Source organism: Pongo pygmaeus, chromosome 6 (assembly GCF_028885625.2).
Source record: "Pongo pygmaeus isolate AG05252 chromosome 6, NHGRI_mPonPyg2-v2.0_pri, whole genome shotgun sequence".
Classification (NCBI taxonomy): domain Eukaryota; kingdom Metazoa; phylum Chordata; class Mammalia; order Primates; family Hominidae; genus Pongo; species Pongo pygmaeus.
The window spans coordinates 62,916,253-62,942,719 of record NC_072379.2 but is presented as its reverse complement, the minus strand read 5'-3'; the positions used below and the strand labels follow the sequence as shown (position 1 = coordinate 62,942,719).

General features: G+C 37.2%; 1 protein-coding gene across 6 annotated transcripts in view; it reads left to right on the top strand.

Annotated features, from left to right (window-relative positions):
- Positions 1-26,467, top strand: part of STK31 (serine/threonine kinase 31) — a 140,334-nt gene that overhangs the window by 89,643 nt on the left and 24,224 nt on the right. For all 6 annotated transcript variants that reach the window (XM_054494826.2, XM_054494828.2, XM_054494831.2 and 3 more), the window contains 6 exons: positions 918-998; positions 2,805-2,930; positions 3,832-3,957; positions 4,162-4,248; positions 5,308-5,457; positions 8,223-8,345. In XM_054494826.2, coding sequence (XP_054350801.1) covers positions 918-998; positions 2,805-2,930; positions 3,832-3,957; positions 4,162-4,248; positions 5,308-5,457; positions 8,223-8,345 — 693 coding nt within the window. The remainder of the gene's footprint in view (positions 1-917; positions 999-2,804; positions 2,931-3,831; positions 3,958-4,161; positions 4,249-5,307; positions 5,458-8,222; positions 8,346-26,467) is intronic.

The window sequence follows — 26,467 nt, the reverse complement described above, 5'->3', positions numbered from 1 at the left end:
CTTTCGTGAGGATACTCAATTTTCACATTTATTTCAAAGTTACTTATGTAGAACTATGTGTTTTTTCTCTCAGGCTTTAAAAATTTTTCTTAACGAAACAGCTGTTATTTTAAAATGTCACTGTGTTCTTAATATTTTGAGAAATAATGACAGTTTTATGCCTCAAATTGAAATATTATCAGACATTTTCATTTTAGTTTGGAAGTGGGTGAGGACTTTGACCTTGCAAGATTTGTGCTTATGTATGTATCCAAAGCTTAAAATTGGTAATTAAATTTTTCTTCATTTAGTAAGATGGTGGTTTAGATGGGTTAAAAAAAACAACCACCAACTTCAGCCAACTTAAATGTAAAGGAGCAATGAACAGTTCGCAAATTGGGCAGCTGAATCACAGCATATTCGGAGAGACTCTGGGGATGCTTTGTGGTCAGAACAAATTAATAGGCGAGAAAAGGAAAGTGGCTTTCAGAAATTGGCAGCGAGGTACAGAAACAGCTATATTGGTTACAGATTGGCGTTTGCCTTATTTGAACACAGTTTGAACACTTAGCAGTCTGTAAGTGGTTGAAGTATGGCCCCTGGGATTGGCCAAGACTCAGCTATTGTTATAGATCCACACTGCTAAGTTACATTTTCAATCTTGTCTGCCTGTTAAGCTAGGTTGCAGTTCATCCACAAAGACTCAAATATAGAAGTACGGAGTCCTTCTCAGGCCATGTTTAATTTGCTTTAGCAGATGCAAGGTGAGTCTTGGTTTTCACTTGTTACTTCTTGAAGTAGAAGGCAAAATCAGTGATTATGTATCTTACTGGATATGTTATAAGGTAGATGCTGATATATTTTCCTGAAGAGCAACATGTTAAAATTGAATATATATTAATCTACAGTTAAAAACTTTTTTTTTTTTTTAACTTTAGGAGATGCTAACTAGTTTGGCACAGAAATGGTTCCCTGAGCTGCCTCTGCTTCATCCTGAAATAGGATTACTCAAATACATGGTAAACTTTGTTTCCCTTGTGAATTAATTCTCTGCAGAGGGTGTTGAAAAGTGATAATATTAAATTTGTGTCAGTGTTAAACTTATAGTATCTTTTAAATAAAAATACTCCTGATGAATATTTTATGGGTATTAGAACTTTTTCTTATGACCCTTTAATGGTTGCATGGTATATATTTGTATTTTTATGTAAATTTGCATTATCCGTTTTTCTGTTTTCCTCATCCTCATTCAGTACATTGCATGGCACTTATTTGAATTATAGGTGTTTACTTTTTGAAATGACAAAATAAAATTTTAACTGCTATTTCAAGAGTTAGGATAAAAACAAGATATTGCTAGCCCTGAGGGATTTGAGCACAGTGGGTTTTTAAAGTTAAAGCAGTCTGGGAAAAAATTCTAGAGAGGTTGGTTAAGGTAGAGATGTTGAGGTGGGTATGGTTTTCTAGGTAGGCAGGATTCAAAAGCTGGAGATCAGCATATTAGATAGGGGCCATATGGAGCAGGATTAGTAAACCCTGGTTCTCAGGACAGAATCTGTTAGTCCTGCGATTTATATTGACTTCTGTGGTGAGGGCCTAGATGAGGTATTTATTCATTAAGATTGTCATGAAGTCTATTATAATGGCTTAAATATGGTACAGAGAGGGATATTTGTGTAGACATGTGAGTTTATTCTAAAAAATATTTAAGATTAAAGTTCCCTAACTTAAATAATTACTCTAAACTCTTTCTAGACTAGACTTTAAAATGATGTGAGTTTTTTCTTGCAACTATTTAGCTGAGCGATTACCTTATGCAGTGTGGGCAAATGAGTATATACTGCCACATGGGACTTGAAAATTAATATTTAAAAATATGCTAATCTACTTTATTATAGAAGATTATAAAAGGTTTGACTCATGGTTTATTGAAGCCTTTAATGGCTTTCTGATGTTTAACTGTGATGTATGCTTAGGAATTTTTTGTAGGTTGATTATATGTTGTAGAATACTTAAATGTACTGACAAGACTTAAAAAAAAAACCCAGAAAACAATTCTACAATGCCTCTTACTGAAACTGCACCACAGTAAAACTTAGCTTTGTTTAAAATGTTGATGATCATATTTTAGTGTGAAAAATTATTCCTTTTAAAAAGTAGCAGAAATATCTAGTAAAATTAGTTATTGAAAGCCATTTTCACTTTTGAGGACTCCAAACAGGGGCAGAGGTGTTAGAATTACTTCATGGTAGTCATAATTTTTGGACTAATCTTTCCCATTTGACACCTACATTTTTGTCATTATTTTACCTTATTTATTTTATTTTATTTTTTTAAATGTTTATTTCAGTAGTTTTTGGGGTACAGGTGTTTTGTGGTTACATGGATAAGTTCTTTAGTGGTGATTTCCGAGGTTTTAGTGCACCCATCACCTGAGCGGTGTACACTAACCCAATACGCAGTCCTTCATTCCTCACCCCCGTCCCAATCAGTTGTTACTTTATAATTTTTTAGGAAGCTTAAGTGGTTTTTCAACTAAACATTAGGGATCCTAGGATGCATGTCTGGTTAATTCTAGTCATTTCCTCAATCTGTTCTAAAATTATAGCAGTAATTAAATGTATGGTGATTATACTTTGAGTAGGAGGAGTTTAAGAGCCAGGAACTGGAGAAAGTACACAGTTTTAAAGATTTTAATTTTGTTGGTTTTTCCAGTACAGTTGATGGTGTCCAAGTCATTTAATAGCATGTAACTAATTATTTTGATGATTTTTAAGTGCTGGGATTGTTTGGATTCTTTAACTGTCATAAAAACTTGTGCCTAGAACTCTGGTGGTCTCCTTACAATGAGCTTGGAACGAGATCTTCTTGATGCTGAGCCCATGAAGGAACTTAGCAGCAAGCGTCCTTTGGTACGTTCTGAGGTTAATGGGCAGATAATTCTGTTAAAGGTAAGCCTAACTTCTTCTTACTTGTGGGATATTCAGCAGCATAAAGGATAGTGGTGCTGTTACATTTCAAGAAAGAAAAAACCTCACTGTTAGTTTTCTAAAGTATATAAGTTGACTGGCATGATAATTGTGCTTGTAGTTTGGTTGCCAGAGCTAATTTTCACTTTTAAAGTTTCCCTCAATTGAACAATGAGAACACTTGGACACAGGGCGGGGAACATCACGCATGGGGGCCTGTCATGGGGTAGGGGGCAGGGGGAGGGGTAGCATTAGGAGAAATACCTAATGTAAATGATGAGTTAATGGGTGCAGCAAACCAACATGGCACATGTATACATATGTAACAAACCTGCATGTTGTGCACATGTACCCTAGAACTCAAAGTATAATAATAAAAATAAGTATATAAAAGTCATTAAATAAAGCTTTGTCTCACAAGAAAAAAAAATAAAGTTTCCCTCATTTCCCTAAATAGAATATGTCCTTAATAGGATATACCTTCCTTTTTTTTGGGTGAACTTATTATATTCATCCAATATCTTTTTAAAATTCTTGATTTTCTTACATTTCTCCTTGAAATCTCAGCTATGTTGTCAGTACAATCTTCTACTCCTTAATTTCTTCTTCTCATTGATCTGGGAAACTTAATCATGATAATAAGATAATTAATTTGGCCTTAGTTGCTACACATTCTAGAATGTGTAGCAGGCTACAGGTAGAATTGCAGTTTCCTTTTCCAAATTATAGCATTCAAAGAAGATAGAAAAGTACTTATAAAATTAAAAAATAAAATTAGATTTGATTTAACTTAAAATAATTAATTATGTTTAAATTGGAATGGTGTATAATTATAATGAGATTTTCATCTTGGAATTACCAGTGCCTCTTTTTTTGGTACAAGGGCTATTCTGTGGATGTTGACACAGAAGCCAAGGTGATTGAGAGAGCAGCCACCTACCATAGAGCTTGGAGAGAAGCTGAAGAAGACTCAGGGTTACTACCATTGATATTCCTGTTTTTATGTAAGGTAAAGTTCTTATGCTAATCTCTTGCAGAAACCATTTTATCTTGCAGAAACTATTTTATTTAAAATAAATTTTAGCTCCAGGTTTTAGAGCAGCAGTTCATTCCCCTTAACATAAAAGAAAAATTATCCCATAGAATCAATGTATGCTAAAAATATGTTGAAGAATTTTTTACTTGGAGTCACATTCTCTGTTTTGCTTCTTAGTCTGATCCTATGGCTTATCTGATGGTCCCATACTACCCTAGGGCAAACCTGAGTGCTGTTCAAGCCAGCATGCCTTTAAATTCAGAAGTAAGTAAAAAGCACTATTTCTTTCCATGGATGTATTAAATGAGAAAATAACACCTAATATTTATTCAGGCATACTACATGCTATATACTTTGTAAAATTTTGACTCGTGGTATTCTATTTAATTGTCACCTCAAGCCTGGGATAGAAGTTATCGTATTATATGGATGAGAAAAAGGGTTAAAGGGATTAGATTAAGTGACTTGCACAGGGTCCCTTAGCCAGAGGTAGAGTTGGGACTCAAAATTAAGTCTTTCTGGTTCCAAAGCCCAAGCTTATAACTGCTAAGCTGTGCTGTATGTGAACTGCCTAATATAGCACTTGGTACCATAAGTGCTTAAGTGGCAGCTTTAATTTTTGTCATTGTAAATTTAGGATTAGTAATAACAGTAAAGGAGGCCCGATTCTTCTTATGGAGTAACACTGTTTCAGTCTCTTATAGCTACTTTACATGGTTGGTGTTTGTAATCCAAGTCTTCTTTGAGATGATAGAACGGGTTTCCTCAAACCCCAGGTCGCAGACTGGTACCAGTCTGTGGCCTATTAAGAACAGGGCAGCACAGCAGGAGGTGAGTGGCAGGTGAGCAAGCATTACTGCCTGAGCTCCACTTCCTGTAAGATCAGTGGAGGCATTAGATTCTCATAGGAGCATAAACTCTATTGTGAACTGTGCATGTCAGGGATCGAGGTTGCGCACTCCTTGTAAGAATCTAATGCCTGTGATCTGAGGTGAAACAGTTTGATCCTGAAACCAACCCCCTGCATCCATGGAATTGTCTTTCATGAAACCGGTCCCTGGTGCCCAAAAGGTATGATTGTACACACACACACACACACACACACACACACACACACACACAAACAAACACACACAGGCACACACGGTATCACCATTACAAAATCAAGCCTTCATCTGGTCTTTCTCTGTGCTGTATTCTTATTAATGGTTCATTTGGAGGAATCTTTACTCACTTCTAGAGCAGTCTTTTAATTAGAGAACAGTTTCAAGATTAAAATGATTTGCCTACTTCCTCACTTCTTTTATGTGTACTTATCTATAGGAAACTTTAAAGGTCATGAAAGGTGTTGCCCAGGGCCTGCATACATTGCATAAGGCTGACATAATTCATGGATCACTTCATCAGAACAATGTATTTGCTGTAAACCGTGAACAAGGAATTGTTGGAGATTTTGACTTCACCAAATCTGTGGTAAGATATCATGATTTTACAAATAGGTTCTAGACTTTATTTAATATTATTTTATTATTTTATTTATATAATTTTATTTTTACAAATAGGTTCTAGACTTTACTTAATATTAAGCAGTAGTTCAGCACTTATATATAATATAATACTTTATGATAGGATCTTTGTCTTCAGTTAAACTGTGTCATGTAGTATAAGCAACTGTTTGCCCTCAGCTAGGTGCTAGAACAACAGGAGTATTGTGTATTTTAACCATAAGTCTTAGGAACTACCTGACATTATATTCTCAATGGCATTGACAACATTAATTATTTTATCATCATTAGGAAACATTTAATTCCTAGGAAATGTGCAAGGAAACTAGGTGGCCATCTCCTAAACCTCTCTCCACTGGTGTCCCTCCGTCTATAGATAGAATTTACATATACATACTTTGCTGTTTTTTGATTAATAATGTGCATTTTTAGAAACCGGGGAACCTTGGACTTTTTAGTTTAAATCCTGATTCACCTCTAATGGCTGTTAATTCGGTGTCATATTACCTCAGAATAGGCAGTTTGTAGAGATAGCAAAATCACACAATTTAAGAGCATGTTGTGATTTTTTTGTCGTTCTTATAATGGAAACAATTCTCTATTTTAATTGAGAAATAAAAATTGTATATATTTATCATGTACAACATGATGTTTTGAAGTATGTATACAATGTGGAGTGGCCAAATCAGTAATTATTTTTCTAAACATAACAGCTTTATTGAGATACAGTTCACATAATGTATACAATTCATTAATAGTTTGTAGTACATTCACAAAGTTGTGCAGTGATAATCCGTATTGAATTCCAGAACATTATTATCATTCCCAAAAAGAAAATCCATACTGATTAGCAGTCACTCAAATTTCTCCCTTCTTCTCAAGCCTGGAAACCACTAATACACTTTCTGTCTCTATGGATTTGCCTATTTGGACATCTCATGTAAATGGAATGATACAATATGTGGCCTTTTATGCTAATTTCACTTAACATAGTGTTTTCAGAGTTCATCCACGTTATTGACTGCATCAGAATGCCATTCCTTTTTATTGCCAAATTATATTTCATTGTATGGATGCACCACATTTTGTTTATATATTCATCAGTTGCTGGACATTTGGGTTGTTTATACTTATTGGTTATATGAATAATGCTGCTATGAGCTTTAGCGTACAATATTTTTTGTGTGGACATGTTTTCATTTCTCTTGGGAGTGGAAATACTGGGTTACATTGTTTTACTTTTTGAGGAGCCAAACTGTTTTCCAAAGTGGCTACATCATTTTATATTTTTACCAGTAATGTATAGGGATTTTGTTTTCTCTGCATCCTTGCCAATATTTGTTATTATCTGAGCAGTTCCCTTTGACTAGTATATGTTATAATGCTTTTATACTTTGGTCATCTGCAAGTCATAGCGTAATGCTACTGGAGTATATGTAGTCTTAATGGTTTTCATATGGTAGTTCAAAAAGATGAGAAAATGAAACTGCAACTGTAATCAAAAGCTGGATTGTACATGATTTATACAGATTGATTTTCTGAAATATTTACTTTATTACATTAGTTTAACAGAAAATTAAGATATCCTAAGAAATATAACTAAATTATGAATTTTGAAAGATCTCAACCTTCAGGGGTTCTGGTTAGTTTACCTTTTGAGCATACTATTTGCATAATTGTAGATATGACTACAATAATTACTCTTCTCTTTACTCATTCATCATCTGTTATTATTCCCCAAAACATTGTTTTTAATTTTCAGTTAAAAATATTTATTCTGAAATATTGATCAAACTCACCTTTTGCTACATTTTCCATGTAATTTTCAGATTGAAGTGGTCATCAGGAAGATAAATTTGAAAAGTAGTCTGAGGTCAAGATCATTGCTTTTCACACCTTATAGTGCATACGACTCACCTGGGGTTCATGTTAAAATGCAAATTAATATTCAGCATTTCTGCAATGGATCATCTGCATTTCTAACAAGCTACCAGTTAATGCTGTAGCTCCTGGCCCTTGGACCATACTTTGAGAAGCAAGGATCAAAATTGTAGCTAGAAAAAGGATAACACTTAGTGATACATGCTAGGCATTGTATCTCTGTAAGGTAGACATTATTTCCATTTTACAAATTAATTTAGGCTCAAAGAGGTTTACACCTACTATGTACCCATAAAAATTAAAAATAAATTTTAAAAATGGACAAAAAAGAGGTTAAAGCCCTCGGTCCCACAGCAAATAAATAGGAGAGTGGGGAATTGTAACCAAGATCTGCCTGAATACAGGGTTCATGCTGTTGTCACTGATCATCTTTGACATGTTAGAAATGGTATATTTAGAGAATGATCAGTAAGGAAGGAAAGTGCTTTGTAGGATTTCAGTTCTTAAATGAATTATTTAGAATTTTCAGAATTAGAACATGGCACTGCTGCTCACTCTTGTGAAATTTATTTTTTAAAAAGAGTATCAAATGTTTAATCACAGAATCAGTGGTTGTTAGTATTAAATCTGTTCAAGTCTACGAAGTGAATGTAAAAAAAAGTCCCATAGTTAATTTATTAGACTGATTTTAAGAGCAATTTATAATAGCAGAAATTGGTAAAAATATTTGAAAGCAAGGGAATGAAATATTTAAAATGAATTTGTTTTTTGTATTGATTAAATGCAGAGTACTTCACAGAAAGTCTCCTCAACTGTGTTGTATCTAAAATATTTAAAATATTGTTTTTGCAGAGTCAGCGAGCCTCAGTGAACATGATGGTTGGTGACTTGAGTTTGATGTCACCTGAGTTGAAAATGGGAAAACCTGCTTCTCCAGGTTCAGACTTATATGCTTATGGCTGCCTTTTATTATGGGTATGTTATTTTTTTGTTGAAATAGATCATATATATATATTTCAGTGTATAAAGTGATGATTTTATAGTGATTCTCCTTAAAAATAAAAGGCGGCAGACTTTTAGTAGAACTTTAAGTTTTATCAAAAACTATTGATATGCTTCCTATTACCTATTGTGTACTTTCTACAAATTGGCTTGATATATATTTTAGGCATCATGCTATTGTCTTGGTTCTGTTGAAGTCAAGATTAACAGTGAAGATGATTTTGTCCTACATTAATCTGAAAGCAGTTCATGCATATGTGGAAAATAAATGTTAAATGAGCCTTGGGTATATTCCTGCTTCCAGTGTAAACCAAATAGCTGTTGGATGGAGCTGGAGGCCATTATCCTAAGCAAATTTACTCTGGATCAGAAAGCCAAATACTGCATGTTCTCACTTATAAGTGGGAGCTAAACACTGAGTACATATGGACACAAAGAAAGGACACTGGGGTCTACTTGAGGGTGGAGGTTGGGAGAAAGGTAAGGATTGAAAAACTACCTGTTAGGTATTAGGCTGATTACCTGGGTGACAAAATTATCTGTACACCAGACTCCCATGACACACTGTTTACCCATGTAACAGACCTGCACATGTACCCCTTGAACCTAAAATAAAAGTTGGAAGACAGAAAAATAAAAAGCTTGTTTCATTTTGTACTGCTGTTTTACATAGAGAGTGCCTCTTTTTCCAAAGTCTTGAGTGTGACAAAACCTTATCTTTGTTGATCACATAAATAAAAATAATCTCCTTGTTAGAAAAACAAGAGTTAAGAGGGATTAAGTATTAAGAGGAGGAAGACTATTCTTATCAGCCCAGGGGCCAGCAGGCATTTTCTGTAAAGGACCAGATGGTCTCTGTTGCAAGTACTGAGTTCTGCTGCTATAGCATGAAAGCAGCCATAGACAGTATTGTAAACAAATCAGTGTGGCTCTTTTCCAGCAGTACTTTATTTACGGATATTGAAATTTGAATTTCATGTAGTTTGCATGTGCATGAAATAGTATTCCTTCAGTTTGCTATTAAACATTTAAAAATGTGAAAACTACCCTTGGCTTGCAGCTATACAAAAACAAGTGGTGGAATCAGTTTGGTGCAGAGGTCATATAGTTTGCCAATCTCTGTTCCAATCAGTGTAATAAGGTCAAAAAAAGAAATAAAAGTCATAGAGTTTGAAAATGAAGAAATAAAGCTGTCTTTATTTGCAGATGACATGCTTAATTATGTAGAAAATCTTTGAGAATGTACATAAAAGCTGCTAGAACAAATGAGTTTAGAAAGATAGCAGTTTTAATTTCAATATAATTGTGTTTTTATATAAGCAACAAATAATAGGAAATTAAATTTAAAAATCATTTACAAAAGTATTAAAATATGGAATTTGTAGGGGTAAATTTAGCAAAAGATGTGCAAGACTTGCACACTATTAAAACTACAAATCATTGTTCAGAGAAACTCAAGAAGACGTAAATAAATGGAGAGATACACCATGCTCATGGACTAGAAGACATTGTATGGATATCAGTTGTTCTTAGATTGGCTTATAGATTTGCTGCAATTTCAACAAAATTGCTGGTAGATTTTGCTTATTTTTTCAGAAATTGACAATTAGATTTTACAATTAATATAAAAATGGAGAGGATCTGAGATAGCCCAAACAAGTTTGAAAAAGAACAAAATTGAAGGACTCAAACTACCTGATTTTATGACTTAATAGATTCTAGGAAACTAAGACAATGTAGGCCTAGAGTGGTGGTTCAAAACTGTAATCCCAGCACTTAGGGAGGCTGATGCAGGAGGATTGCTTGATGCCAGGAGTTGAAGACTAGCCTAGGCAACACAGTGAGCACCGCCTGTCTCTACAAAAAATAAAAATTAGCTGGGTGTAATGGTGTGTCTATGGTTCTAGCTCCTTGGTAGGCTGAGGCAGAAAGATTGTTGGAGTCCAGGAGTTTAAGGCTACAGTAAGCTATGACTGCTCCACTGCATTCCAGCCTAGGCTACAGAGCAGGACCCTGTTTCTAAAAACAAAAGTGATACTGCTGTGAAGTTAGATGTCCAGATGAATGGAGCAGAATAGAGACAATATAAATAGACTGCACATATATGATAACTGGCTTTTGACAAAGATGCCAAGGCAGTTCTCTGGGTGAAAGGAGAATCTTCAACAAAAATGATACAGGACAACTCATACCATATGTAGAGAATAAATTTTGATTCATTCTTTATACCATGCACAAAAATTAGCTCAAAATGTGTATCAGAACTAAATGTAAAACCTGAGTCTAAAACTTATAGAAGAAAACATAGGATGAAATATTTGACTTCCGATTTGGCAAAGATTTCTTAAGTAGGACACAGAAAACATCAACTCTAAAAGAAAAAAATCATTTGGATTTCATCAAAAGTGAAAACTTTGCTCTTCTAAAGACATTGTCACAAAAATGAAAGGCAAGCTACAGACTAGGAGAAAATATTTGCAAAACATATATCTGACAAAAATATTATATCCAGATTATCAAGAGTTCCTACAATCAATACTAAGAAGACTGCCCAGTTAAGAAATGGGCAAAATATTTAAATAGGTACTTTACCAAAGAAGGTGTCCACATGGCATGTAAGCATTTGAAAGATGCTCTGAACACCATTTGTCATTAGGAAACTACAGATTAAAACCAAAATGAGATACCACTATACTACTCACTATAATGTCTAAGATTAAAAAGATCGTACCAAGGGTTGCTTAGATGTGTTGTACCTAGAACTCATATATATTGCCCAGGGGAATGTAAAGGGAACAACCACTTTGAAAAACATTTGGCAGTTTGTTAAAAGGTTGAACATATTCCTACCCTATGACCCAGAATTCCACTTCTAGATATTTAGCCAAGAGAAATGAAAGCATATGTCCACACAAAGACTTGTATGTAAATATTGAAAGAATTTGTGTGTAATAGATGAAAACTAGAAACAACTCAAATTCCATCAACAGATGAATGGAAAAACAGTCTGCTATGTATGTGTCTATCCATTGGAATACTACTCAGGAATAAAACGATTGAACTATAAATATAACTCAGTAAGATGGGTGAGTCTTAAAATAATTCTGCCAAGAGAAAGAAGCCAGATGATATGGTTTGGCTGTGTCTCCACCCAAATCTCACATTGAATTGTAATCCCCACGTTTCAAGGGTGGGGTCAGGTGGAGATAATTGAATCATGGGGGCAGTTTCCCCCATGCAGTTCTCGTGGTAGTGAATAAGTCTCACAAGATCTGCTGATTTTATAAGGGGCATTTTCCCTTTTGCTCGGCACTTCTTGCTGCCGCCATGTGAAGAAGAATGCGTTTACTTCCCCTTCTGCCATGATTGTAAGTTTCCTGAGGACTCCCCAGCCATGCTGAACTGTGAGTCAATTAAACCTCTTTCCTTTATAAATTACCCGGTCTTGGGGATGTCTTTATTAGCAGTGTGAGAATGGACCAATACAGTAAATTGGTACAGAGAGTGGAATGCTGCTGTAAAGATACCCGAAAATGTGGAAGCAGCTTTGGAACTGTGTCATGGGCAGAGGTTGGAGGGCTCAGAAGAGGACAGGAAGATGTGGGAAAGTTTGGAACTTCCTATAGACTTGTTGAATGGCTTTGAGCAAAATGCTGATAGTGATATGGCCAGTGAAGTCCAGGTTGAGATGGTCTCACTTGGAGATGAGGAACTTGTTGGAACTAGAATAAACATGACTCTTGATGTTTTAGCAAAGAGATTGGTGGCATTTTGCCCCTGTCCTAGAGATTTGGGAAACTTTGAACTTGAGAGAGATGATTTAGAGTATCTGGTAGAAGAAATTTCTAAGCAGCAAAGTGTTCAAGAGGTGACTTGGGTGCTTTTAAAAGCATTGTTTTATGTATTCACAAATATATGGTTTGGAATTGGAACTTATGTTTAAAAGGGAAGCAGAGCATAAAAGTTAGGAAAATTTGGAGCCTGATGATGTGGTAGAAAAGAAAACTTATTTCTTGGGAGAAACTCAAGCCAGCTGCAGGAATTTGGATAAGTAACAAGTAGCTGAATGTTAATCGCTAGGACACTGGGGAAAGTATCTCCAGGGCATGTCAGAAACCTTCGCAGCAGGCCCTCCCATCACAGGCACAGAGGACTAGGAGGAAAAAATGGTTTCACAGGCTGGGCCCACGGTCCCCCTGCTGTGTGCAGCCTTGGGACATGGTGCCCTGTGTCCCACCTGCTCCAGTCGTGGCTAAAAGGGGCCAAGGTACAGCTCAGGCCATGGCTTTAGAGGGTGCAAGCCCCAAACCTTGTTAGCTTCCGTGTGGTTTGAGCCTGAAGGTGCACAGAAGTCAAGAATGGTGGTTTGGGAACTTCCACCTAGATTTCAGAGGATGTATGGCAATGCCTGGATGTCCAGGCAGAAGTTTTCTGCAGGGGTGGAGCCCTTATGAAGATCCTCTGCTAAGACAGTGCAAAACGGAAATGTGGGGTTGGGGTTCCCACACAGAGCCCCAACTGGTGTACTGCCTAGTGGAGCTGTGAGAAGAGGGCCACTGTCCTCCAGACCCCAGAATGGTAGATCCACTGACAGATCGCACTGTGTGCCTGGAGAAGCAACAGACACTCAGTGCCAGCCCATGAAAGCAGCCAGAAGTGGGGCTGTAGCCTGCAAAGCCACTGGGGCAGAGCTGCCCAAGGCCGTGGGAGCCCACCTCTTGCATCAGTGTGACCTGGATGTGAGACATGGAGTCAAAGGAGATCATTTTGGAGCTTTAAGATTTGACTGCCCTGCTGGATTTTGAATTTGCATGAGGCCTGTAGCTGCTTTGTTTTGGCCAATTTCTCCCATTTGGAACAGGTGTATTTACCCAATGCCTGTACCCCATTGTATCAAGGAAGTAACTAACTTGCTGTTGATTTTACAGGCTCATAGGCAGAAGGAACTTGCCTTATTTCAGATGAGACTTTGGACTGTAGACTTTTGACTTAATGCTTAAATGAGTTAAAACTTTGGGGGACTGTTGGGAAGGCAGGATTGTTTTTGAAATGTGAAGACATGAGATTTGGGAGGGGCCAGGGGTGGAATGATATGGTATAGCTGTTTCCCCACCCAAATCTCACCTTGAATTTTAAGAATTCCTGCGTGTCAAGGTCAGGCCCAGGTGGAGATATTTGAATTACTGGGTGGTTCCCCCATACTGTTCTCATGACTTTAGCCCTATGCCTGCATGTATATTTAAAGTTGTCTGGTTTCATTGAACCAGCACCCTCATGGAAATAAACTGGCATGATTTTCATCAATGCTTCAGTAATCTATTCTTTATATCAGAAGGGTGAAAGTAAACATATCAAGTATTTTTTTTTGTTTGTTTCTGGGAGGACTCATAAGATATCCCATAAGTGTGATAATAGCAGTTTTTATTCCACCTGTTTCCTTTAAATGATAGTAAAAAGCTCCATGAGTAAATATATTGTCTGATTTTCTACTCTTGTGTATTGTTAAGTCCTTTAAAAACTTTATTTTTAGATTAACTTGTACAATGGACTTTTTTTGTATACATTCTATGAATTTTAACACACCTATAGATTAGTGTAATAACCACTGCCACAGCCAGGATGCAGAACAGTTCTGTAACCCAGAAAATTCCTGTGTGCCATCCCTTTGTAGTCACAGCCTCCTCCCAACCCTTAAACGCTGGCAACCACTGACCTTTTATCACTGTGTTTTGTGCTTTTAAGAATGTCTCACACATAACAATATGAACCTTAAATGTAAATGGGCTAAATGCCCCAATTAAAAGACACAGACTGGCAAATTGGATAAAGAATCAAGACCCATCAGTGTGCTGTATTCAGGAGACTCATCTCACATACAAAGACACACACAGGCTCAAAATAAAAGGATGGAGGAATATTTAGCAAGATAATGGAAAGCAAAAAAAAGCAGGGATTGCAATCCTAGTCTCTGATAAAACAGAATTTTAACCAACAAAGATAAAAAAAATCTAAGAAGGGCATTACATAATGGAAAAGGGATCAATGCAACAAGAAGAGCTAACTATCCTAAATATTATATACACCCAAAACAAGAGCACCAAGATTCATAAAGCAAGATCTTAGAGACCTACAAAGAGAATTAGACTCCCACACAATAATAGTGGGAGACTTTAACACCCTACTGTCAATATTAGATCAACAAGACAGAAAATTAACAAGGATATTCAGGACTTGAACTCAGCTCTGGACCAAGTGGACCTAATAGACACCTACAGAACTCTCCACCCCAAATCAACAGTGTATACATTTTTTCAGCAACACATAACACTTATTCTGAAATTGACCACATTACTGGAAGTAAAACACTCCTCAGCAAATGCAAAAGAATGGAAATCTTAATGGTCTCTCAGACCACAGTGCAATCAAATTAGAACTCAGGATTAAGAAACTAACTCAAAACTGCACAACTACATGGAAACTGAACAAACTGCTCCTGAATGACTACTGGGGAATTAACAAAATTAAGGCAGAAATAAATAAATTCTTTGAAACTAATGAGAACAAAGACACAAGGTACCAGAATCTCTGGGACACAGCTAAAGCAGTGTTTAGAGGGAAATTTATAGCACTAAATGCCCACTGGAGAAAACAGGAAAGATCTAAAATCGACATCCTAACATCACAATTAAAAGAGCTACAGAAGCAAGAGCAAACAAATTCAAAAGCTAGTAGAAGACAAGAAATAACCAAGATCAGGGCAGAACTGGAGGAGCTAGAGACATGAAAAACCCTTCAAAAACTCAATGAATCTAGGAGCTGGTTTTTTGAAAAGATTAACAAAATAGATAGACCACTAGCCAGACTAATGAAGAAGAATCAAATAGACACAATAAAAAATGATAAAGGGGAGATATCACCACTGATCCCACAGAAATCCAAGCTACCATCACAGAATACAATAAACACCTCTATGCAAATCAACTAGAAAATCTAGAAGAAATGGAAAAATTCCTGGACACATACACCCTCTCAAGACTAAATCAGGAAGTCGAATCCCTGAATAGACCAATAACAAGTTCTGAAATTGAGGCAGTTATTAATAGCCTACCAACCAAAAAAAGTCCAGGACCAGACAGATACACAGCCGAATTCCACCATAGGTACAAAGAGGAGCTAGTACCATTCTTTCTGAAACTGTTCCAAACAGTAGAAAAAGAGGGAATCCTCCCTAACTCATTTTATGAGGCCGGCATCATCCTGGTACCAAAACGTGCCAGAGACACAACAGAAAAAGAAAATTTCAGGCCAATATCCCTGATGAACATTGATGCAAAAGTCCTCAATAAAATACTGGCAAACTGAATTCAGCAGCACATCAAAAAGCTTATCTACCAAAATCAAGTCAGCTTCATCCCTGGGATGCAAGGCTGGTTCAACATACGCAAATCAGTAAACATAATGCATCACATAAACAGAACCAATGACAAAAACCACATGATTATCTCAATAGATGCAGGAAAAAGCCTTTGATAAAATTCAACACCCTTCATGCTAAAAACTCTCAATAAACTAGGTATTGATGGAATGTATCTCAAAATAATAAAAGGTATTTATGACATACCCACAGCTAATATCTTACTGAATGGGCAAAAACTGGAAGCATTCCCTTGAAAACTGGCACAAGACAGGGATGCCCTCTCTCACCACTCCTATTTAACATAGTATTGCAAGTTCTGGTCAGGGCAATCAGGCAAGAGAAAGAAATAAAGGGTATTCAAATAGGAAGAGAGGCAGGCAGTCAAAGTCTCTCTGTGTGCAGATGACGTGATTGTATATTTAGAAAATCCCATCGTCTCAGCCCAAAATCTCCTTAAGCTGATAAGCAACTTCAGCAAAGTCTCAGGATACAAAATCAGTGTGCAAAACTCAAAAACATTCTTATACACCAATAATAGACAAAGCCAAATCATGAGTGAACTCCCATTCACAATTGCTACAGAGTACGATACCTAGGAATACAGCTAACAAGAGATGTGAAGGACCTCTTCAAGAAGAACTACAAACCACTGCTCAAGGAAATAAGAGAGGACACAAACAAATGGGAAACAAATTCCATGCTTATGGATAGGAAGAATCAGTATCATGAAAATGGCCATACTACTCAAAGTAATATATAGATTCAATGCTAACCCCATCAAGCCACCATTAACTTTCTTCACAGAATTAGAAAAAAACTACTTTAAATTTCATGTGGAACCAAAAAGCCTGTATAGCCAAGACAATCCTAAGCAAAAAGAACAAAGCTGGAGGCATCATGTTACCTGACTTTGAACTATAGTACAAGGCTACGGTAACCAAAATAGCATGGTACTGGTACCAAAATAGATATATAGACCAATGGAACAAAACAGAGGCCACAGAAGTAATGCCTCAGAAGTATCTACAACCATCTGATCTTTGACAAACCTGACAGAAGCAAGCAATGGGGAAAGGATTCCCTATTTAATAAATGGTGTTGGGAAAACTGGCTAGCCACATGCAGAAAACTGAAACTGGACCCCTTCCTTACACCTTATACAAAAGTTAACTCAAGATGCATTAAAGACCTAAGACCTAAAACCATAAAAACCCTAGAAGAAAACCTAGGTGATACCATTTAAGACATAGGCATGGGCAAAGACTTCATGACTAAAACACCAAAAGCACTGGCAACAAATGCCAAAATTGACAAATGGGATCTAATTAAACTAAAGAGCTTCTGCACAGCAAAATAAACTATCATCAGAGTAAACAGGTAATCTACAGAATGGGAGAAAATTTTTGTAATCTACCCATCTGACAAAGGTCTAGTATCCAGAATCTACAAAGAACTGAAACACATTTACAAAAAGAAAACAACCCCATCAAAAAGCGGGCAAAGGATATAAACAGACACTTCTCAAAAGAAGACATTTATGTGGCCAACAAGCATATGAAAAAAGCTCATCATCACTGGTCATTAGAGAAATGTAAATCAAAACCACGATGAGATACCATCTCATGCCACTTAGAATGGCAGTCTTTGAAAAGTCAGGAAACAATAGATGCTGGAGAGGATGTGGAGAAATAGGAACGCTTTACATTGTTGGTGGGAGTGTAAATTAGTTTGGCCATTATGGAAAATAGTGTGGCGAATCGTCAGGCATCTAGAACCAGAAATACCATTTGACCCAGCAATCACATTACTGGGTATATACCCAAAGGATTATAAATCATTGTACTATAAAGATATGCACACTTAAGTTTATTGCAGCACTGTTCACAATAGAAAAGACTTGGAACCAACCCAAATGCCCATCAGTGATAGACTGGATAAAGAAAATGTGGCACATATACACCATGCAATACTATGCAGCCTTAAAAAATGATGAGTTCATATCCTTTGCAGGGACATGGGTGAATGTGGAAGCCATCATTCTCAGCAAACTAACACAGGAACAGAAAACCAAATACCACATGTTCTCACTTATAAGTGAACATGTTCTCACTCATAAGTTGAACAATGAGAACACATGGACACAGGGAGGGGAACATCACACACAGGGGCCTGTTGGGGAGTGGGGGTCTAGGGGAGGGATAGCATTAGGAGAAATACCTAATGTAGATTATGGTTTGATGGGTGTAGCAAACCACCATGGTACATGTATACCTATGTAGCAAGCCTGCACATTCTTCACGTGTATCCCAGAACTTAAAGTATATAAAAAAAGAAAAAATAGAAAAAAAATAAAATAAAAATAAAGAATATCATATTAGTGGTATCATACAGTATATAATTTTGTGAGTCTAGCTTCTTTCATTCAGCATGTGAATCATCTTTTGTGATTCATTCAAGTTGTCTAATGTAGTTTTTCCCTTTTTTGTTTCTGAGTAGTGCTCTGTTGTATGTACATACCAAATTTGTTTGTTTGTTCACCTGTTGCAGAACATTTGCATTGTTTCCAGTGTTTGACTATTGCAGATAAAGCTACTGTGAACATGTGTGTATAGGTTTTTATGTGAACATAAGTTTTTTTCTCTATGGTAATTACCCAGGAGTGAAATTTCTGGGTCAGATTGTAATCGTATGTATTATTCTTTAAGGACCTGCCAAACTATTTTCCAGAGTGGCTGTACTATTTTTCATTTTCACCTGCAATATATGAAAGTTTCAGTTGTTCAGCATCTTTGTTGGTACCTGGTATTGTTATTATCTTCTATTTTAGCCATTCTCATAGGTGTGTGGTAGTGTTTCATTGTGGTTTTAATTTCTCTAATGGATAATGATGTTGAGCATCTTTTAGTTTGTTTATTATGGGCTTTCTATATTTTCTTTGGTGAAGTGTCTGTCTTTTGCCTGTTTTTTAATTGGATTTTTGTTTTCTTGCTGTAGAGTTTTGGGCATTCATAAATATATTCTAGATAAAGTCCTTTATCAGATGTCATTTGTAATGATTTTTTCTGGCCTGCAGCTTTTCTTTTTATTTTCTTTTCAGTGTCTTTTGCAGAGAAAATGGTTTTAATTTTGAAGTTTAATTTATTATTGTTTTCCTTTTATGTATCATGCTTTTAGTGTTGTGTATAAGAACTCTTCGCATAACCCAAAGACTTGAATATTTTTTCTTATATTTTCTTCTAAAAGCTCTATAGTTGTATGGTTTACATTTAGAGCTGAGATCTCTTTGGATGTAATTTTTGTGTAAGGTGGGAGGTTTATGTCAGGGTTCATGTTTTTGCATATGGATGTCCAATTTTACAACACCATTTTTTTAAAAGAGTGTTATTCTCTGTTGAATTGTCTTTGTATCTTTATCAGAAATAAATCGGCCATTTTTGTGTGAGTCTGTTTGTGGACTCTTTCTGCTGTTGATCTGTGTGTCTATCCGTTTACCAACATCATACTGTCTTGGTTACTGTATCTTTATAGTGTGTCTTAAAATTGGGTAGTATGATTCTTTTTCAGATTTTAGCTATTCAGCTATCTTTTCTTTTTTGTATATATTTTATTTTATATTTTACATCTTACCTTATTTTATTTTATTGAGACGTGTAAGGTCAGCTGAGAGAAAGGAAAAATAGACCTAAAGTCAGGCGAGTAAGTTTATTGAACCTGCGGGGCTGCTTCACTTCACTCAGAGGAGGCAGCCCTGAGTTTACAAAATGAGGGGTTTATATTGGAGAAGGGAGTTTGAGGGAGTTCTTTGGTATGGCCGCATTCCGGGGTTGTTTGCTGGTTAATTTTGTCACATATCACCTTGTGACGTTTGTGGTAGTAGAACTTACAGGAAGGTGTAGGTAAAGTTTGTTTATGCTTCCAACGACCTCCCCCTGTGCGGTTCAGATGGTTCGTAATTGGGGTTTGTTTATCGCAGCAAGGTCTGATAAGTGAAGTCTGCTGGCTTCACTGTGATGCCTAGATAAGGGCTTAGAAATGTAAAGAGGCTTGGGGGAAGGGTGGGCAGCACGGAGACGTTTGAGGGGAGCACCAAGAAGCTTTTTGGAGCAGTTTGTCTTTAAGACACAGTCTCACTCTGTCACCCAGGCTGGAGTGTAGTGGCACAATCTTGGCTCACTGCAACCTCTGCCTCCCGGGTTCAAGTGATTCTTGTGCCTCAGCCTCCTGAGGAGCTGGGATTATAGGCACCCGCCACCACGCTCAGCTAATTTTTGTATTTTTAGTAGAGATGAGGTTTCACCATGTTGACCAGGCTGGTCTCGAACTCTTGACCTCAAGTGATCCACCTGCCTTGGCCTCCCAAAGTGCTGGGATTACAGGAGTGAGCCACTGCACCTGGCTGCTTTTCCATATATATTTTACAAACAGCTTGTCTGTGTGCACAAAAGCTCTGCTGTGATTTTGATTGGAATTGCATTCAATCTGTAGATCAGTATGGGGAGAATTGACATCTTTACTACCTTGAGCCTTTAATTTGTGAACTCCATTTATTTAAATTTTCTCTGGTTTCTTTTATCAACGTTTTGTTATTTTGGGCTTACAGATTCTATACATGTGTTATTAGATTTATACCTAAGAATTTCATGTTTGGAAGCTATTGTGTTTTTTAAAAATTTTTGTTTTCTAGTTGGTCGAGTTCTTTTTTACAACAGTATTTTTTTGATAGTAAAGTTAGTTTGGTACGAAGGGCTGTATATACTTTGACCTTCCTCCTGAAAGAATTGGGCAATTTATTATGAAAGCACGTAGTGTAAAATATATAAAAGGGCAAAAAGTCAAGATCCAAGGGCTGTGCTTAAAAAGGTAATATTCAGAGTTAAACTGGAACCATTATCAAAAGATTTTATTTACAAGGCCATGAAGGGATTACTGTCACTTTGTCTTTAAAAAAATTTTAGAAATAGCAATAGTAAAAAAGTAATAGTTTGATAGCAAAGCTCTAGAATACTAACTAGATATTTTGGGCATATCAAAGATACTGTGGTTTTAGATCATTTTTCTTATGAGACCCAGATTAAATGAAGTGTTCTGAAGACTGCCTACAGAAAATTCAAAATAATGGACAATTCAAGTGTTGTGGGTTATTACCTTCAGTAATAAACCGTATCTTTTTTTAAATGTTTAAATTAGGTTTGGGGGTACATATGCAGGTTTGTTATATAGATAAACTCGTGCCACAGGGGCTTGTTGTACAGATTATTTTGTTACCCAGATACTAAGCCTAGTACCCAATAGTTATTTTTTCTGCCCCTCTCCCTCCTCCTACCCTCTGCCCTTAAGTAGGCCCAGTGTCTGTTGTTCCCTTCTTTGTGTTCATGAGTTCTCAACATTTAGTGAGAACATGCAGTATTTGGTTTTCTCTTTTAACTGAAATACATGGAATATAGTTTTATCATGACACCATTTGTTTTAAGGTTCTTCACTATATTTTTAGGTTATTATGGAAATCTTAAAGGCTTTTTCTAGAAACCAGTTTTTAAAAAGTATAACAGTTCTGTCTGATGTTACATTGAAAAAGAATTGTGTTTTTGTGTGTGTTGAGGAGTACTGCTGTGAAGAAGTTGAATGGCCCCCTTTCTTTGTTTATTTTTATTTATATATTTATTTTTAAGAGATGGGGTCTCACTATATTGCTCAGGCTGGTCTCAAACTCCTGAGCTCAAGCGACCTTCCCACCCCGACCTCCCAAAGTGCTGGGATTACAGGCATGACCTACCACATCTGTCCCCCTTTTCTTTATTCAGAGACACATTTTCAGTGTTGCTTTCTCTAAAATGCATTTTTTCCTGCTTTATTTTTCTCTTACCATATTATACACTTATTTATTATTCTGCTTCTACCACTCGAGTGGAAGCTTTTTGGGAGTAGCTTGTCTATTTTGTTTGCCACTGTATCCTCAAATGCCTAGAACTGTGCCTGGTGCAAAGTGGGCACTCAAATATTAGTTGAACGAATGTTTAAATTTTAGCCACAGTTATATGCTGAAGTATTAGGCTTTAAAAAATAGTTCCATGTTTTTTTCCTGAGTTCATTTACTTACCTCTCATTTATGGCCCCATGTACATCATTTTATTCTTTAAAACCTTGCATGAAGATTTTATTTGGACTCTTAATATATTTCTAGGAGATGTTAGTGGTCATACTGATCACCCAGTGAACCTAACTTTGCATTTCTGGACCTCCTTAATAACTTCAGACCCAAACCTTTATGTAATTTCAGTCACTTCCCCAAACCAGGATTTTGTGAATCTCTACAATTGTTATTTTTCAAAAGTAATAGAATCCAATCCATTATATTTTTCTCCTAACAGGATTTCCTGTCCTCTCATTTACTGTGTCTGCTAATCTTAAATCTCCAGTGTGTTTATTTGCTGTCTCTCTTTTCTTCTAGTTTATCAGCAACCTTCTAGCTTTTTTTTTTATTTACTCAGCCTTGGACCCTATCATGTAATTCCCATACTATGCCTTATATTCCCATTTACTCCTGTTCTTCTGTTTAGTCTTTTTGGAAAAAACTCAATTTTAGATAAGCTATGGCCTGCCATTTATGAGTAAAAAATTCTTTCTCATTTCTCTCTCTCTTTTTTTTTTTTTTTGAGATGGAGTCTTGCTCTGTCGCCCAGGCTAGAGTGCAGTGGTGCGATCTCGGCTCACTGCAACCTCTGCCTCCTAGGTTCAAGCGATTCTCCTGTCTCAGCCTCCTGACTACCTGGGATTACAGGCGCACGCTGCCATGCCTGGCTAATTTTTTGTATTTTAGTAGAGATGGGGTTTCACCATCTTGCTCAGGCTAGTCTCAAACTCCTGAGCTCAGGCAGTCCACCTGCCTCGGCCTCCCAAAGTGTTAGGATTACAGGCGTGAGCCACCGTGCCCAGCCCCATTTCTCCTTTTTAAAAAGTTTTATTTCTATGCGTCAATAACTTTTATAAAGGCATTACATTTTATTTCTTTAACAGAGTGTGACCAAACATATTTGTTTTTATTTCTATTTTTTTTATTTTTTTGGGGATGGGGTTTTGCTCTGTCACCTGGGCTGGAGTGCAGTGGCACTATACAGCTCGTTGCAGCGGCACTATACAGCTCGTTGCAGCCTCAATCTCTTGGGCTCAAGTGATCCTCCTGCCTTAGACCCCTGAGTAGCTGGGACTACAGGTTGTATCACCACTCCTGACTCATTTTTGAATTTTTTTTTTGTAAAGATGGGGTTTCACCATGTTGCCCAGCTTGGTCTCAAACTCCTGGGCTCAAGCAATTTGTCCACCTTTGTCTGCCAACGTGCTGGGACTACAGGCATAAGCCACTGTGCCCAGCCAATATTTGTTAATTTAAGGACATTATTATGTCTATTTATAACATGGTGGTAACATCCTCTCTTGGTGGGAGCACATAGAACATGTTTGGAACTAACTGCTTTAGAAAGTTTTATCTCATTACACCCTCCTAACAAGCATGTGAGGGAGTACGTTATTATCCGAAGTACAGATATGAGAGTTTTGTGTGTCAGAGAGGAAGTACCTGAGTGATGTCCCATTTCAGAATTTTAGTGTCTTGAGGCTCCATGCAAGACCATCTTCTGCCTTCACATCACATTAAGCCTTGAAGGCAGTCTTCATTGAAGCCAATGATGAACAATTGATGAAGGGAACCCAGGGCTGGGAAATAAGTTACCAGTAAATGTCATGGCATTGACCACTATGAAGTCCCTTGTATCATATTATTCCTCTTTTAGGCATCTTTAGGCTTGTCTCCTATGTGCTGTTTTTTAAGAAGTTTTCTGCTTACAAAGTCTTGCGTGGATGTATTTAATACTTTTGTTTGGAATACAGGTACACTTTTCACACATGATGCCTGGTTTTCATGCGTAATCCAAAAATAAGAGACAATGGGAAAGTAATGTTCCATATGCTGTCCTTTCTTGAGGCCCAGCTCATGTGACTTGTGATGAGCTCCCCCACCTTCTTTGAACCTTAGCAGTGCCTCTCAGGAATATGCTAACTAAGATAAATGGAGGGAAAGGAACATGGGTAGCAGCCCCTTGAAATCTAGAGGTTTTATGATTCTAACATCGTAATCAAGCAGACTGGGGAATAGAACTCATTATTGTAGAATTGAATGTAGGAGGATTAAGAGATACAGGTTGGGCTGGGCGCGGTGGCTTACGCCTGTAATCCCAGCACTTTGGGAGGCCGAGGCGGGTGGATCATGAGGTCAGGAGATTGAGACCATCCTGGTTAACACGGTGAAACCCCTTCTCTACTAAAAATACAAAATATTAGCCGGGCTTGTTGGCGGGGGCCTGTAGTCCCAGCTACTGGGGAGGCTGAGGCAGGAGAATAGCGTGAACCCGGGAGGCGGAGCTTGCAGTGAGCAGAGATCGCGCCACTGCACTCCAGCCTGGGCAACAGAGCAAGACTCCGTCTCAGAAAAAAAAAAAAAAAAAAAAAAAAGAGATACAGGCTGGATGGACTCACTAATCTCTCTAGTGCCCTTCCCTGTACAGGAATTTTGTGTATTAATATTTCTGAAACTGCTTTCAGAGCCAATCAAGAACCTTAGACTGGTCATTCCTTTCTTATCCGATCCAAATGCAGAGAACTTGGAGGTGGTTCACCTTTCAAGGTTTTTGTTTTTGTTTTTTTAAGATAGTCTATTTACCCATATTTTTATTCTTATTCTTTTTAAAATTTCTAATGTTTCAGCATTTCTCCTTTTATCATTTTTATCCTAATAACTTCTTTTGGCCATTCTTTCAAGGTAAGTCTACTGGTGACAAATTTTTAGTTTCCTTTATCTGAGAGCATCTTGATGTCACCTTTATTTCTGAAGAATATTTTCACTGGGAATAGAATTCTGGATTGGTAGTTCTTTTTCTTTTAGCATTTGGAAAAGATTGTGCTGCTTTCTTTAGGTGTCCATGGTTTCTGATGAGAAATTCACTGTCATTTGAATCATTTCCTTTATAGGTAATATTACATTTCTCTCTAACCGGTTTCAAGATTTTTCTTTTCTTTAGTTTTAAGTTTATTATGGTATGTAGTGGCATGTGTTTCTTTAAGTTTATTCTGTTTGAGGTTTTCTCAGCTTCTTCAGCCTGTGGGCTTATGTTTTTCAACAAATGTGGGAAGTTCAGCAATTATTTACTCAAATGCATTTTAGCCCCCCACCCTTTCTCCTCTTTTTCTAGGACTCTGATGATACAAATTTTCTGTCTTTTGTTATTGTCTCACAGGTTCTTGGGGCTCTGTTTATCAGGGTGGTTTTTTTTTGTAATGATGGTTGTTCAAATGGGTTATTTTCAATTTTTTCATCTTCAGATTCATTAGTGCTTTCCTGTCATATTTATTCTACCATTCAGTCCACCTAATGGGTTTTAACATTTTTGATTACTGTTTTTCTGTTATAAAATTTACAATTGATTCTTTTTTATATCTTCTGTCTTCTGTTTCTTTGCTTTCTATTTTAAAAATTTAAGTGTGTTTGTAGTTGCTCTATGCAGCATTTTTATGATGGCCGTTTTAAAATACTTCTCAGATAATCACAACATCTGTTTTATTTGGTGTCCGTTGGTTGTCTTTTTCTCAGTCAAGTTGAGATTATTCTGGTTCTTAAAGTGATTTTTTATTGTACCCTAAACATTTGGGTTATTATGTTGTGAGACTATGAATCCTTTTTAATCTTTATTTTTTTTTTTTGTAGGCAGCCACCCTGTTTAGGTATAGTATGCAGTTCCAGATGGGGTTAGATATTTAGCTCCCCACTGGGCTCTGCTGACATGACCCCAGCAAAAGTGGAATGCCCAGTTGTACTGCCTTACTTCTCCTTGCTGCTGAGAGATGGGAGTGTAAATTCACCACTTTATTGAGTTGTTTTGACACTGGGAGACCAGGAGGAGCAAAGTGTTAGCTATAACTGTTTCACCACCACCTTATTCCACCTTCTTGCACCTTGTTGCTACCTGGTGAGAGTGGAAGTTTTACTCCCCAGTGGGTCCTGCCAACACCGTGGGGAGTGGGCAGTGAAAAACTGAATGCTGACTTGTACTACTTCACACTGCTTTGTTTCACTTTTTTTGCTGCTGGGTGGGAGTGGAAGTAAGCCCTGTTCTGAGTTCCACTGACAGTACCCCAGACTGTAGAGTGCCAGCTAGTGCTGTTTCTCACTGCTGTCTTCTGCCTCTGTCGATGGGTGGAAGTAGAAGTTCAGTTCCCTGTTTGGCTTCATGGATACCATGCTAGTGGAGGAAGCAAAGGGATGACTTCTCATGACTTATTGCTGCTGGGTGGGGCTGAAAGTCCAGCTCCTCACTCAGCACTACTAATGCTACGGATGGCATAGGGGGCAGTTTTTCGTTTGGTGTATGACTGGAATAGGGTATATTACCTATTACAGTTTTCTGTTCTGCTAGGCCACCCTATTCCCAGTCCTGTGGCTACAGGAAGCAGGCTTTTCTTGGAGCTTTTGTGTGTGTGTGTGTTTGCCTGTGTCTGTTGCCATTTCTGGGTGGCAGACTTCTCTAGGACCCCATCAGAGATATAGGGGGGCAAAAAGAAAGCTGAAGGAACTCACCATTGTATTGTTCCTCAAGTGGCAAGGTCCTAGCTACTTCACCTTCTTCTTTCC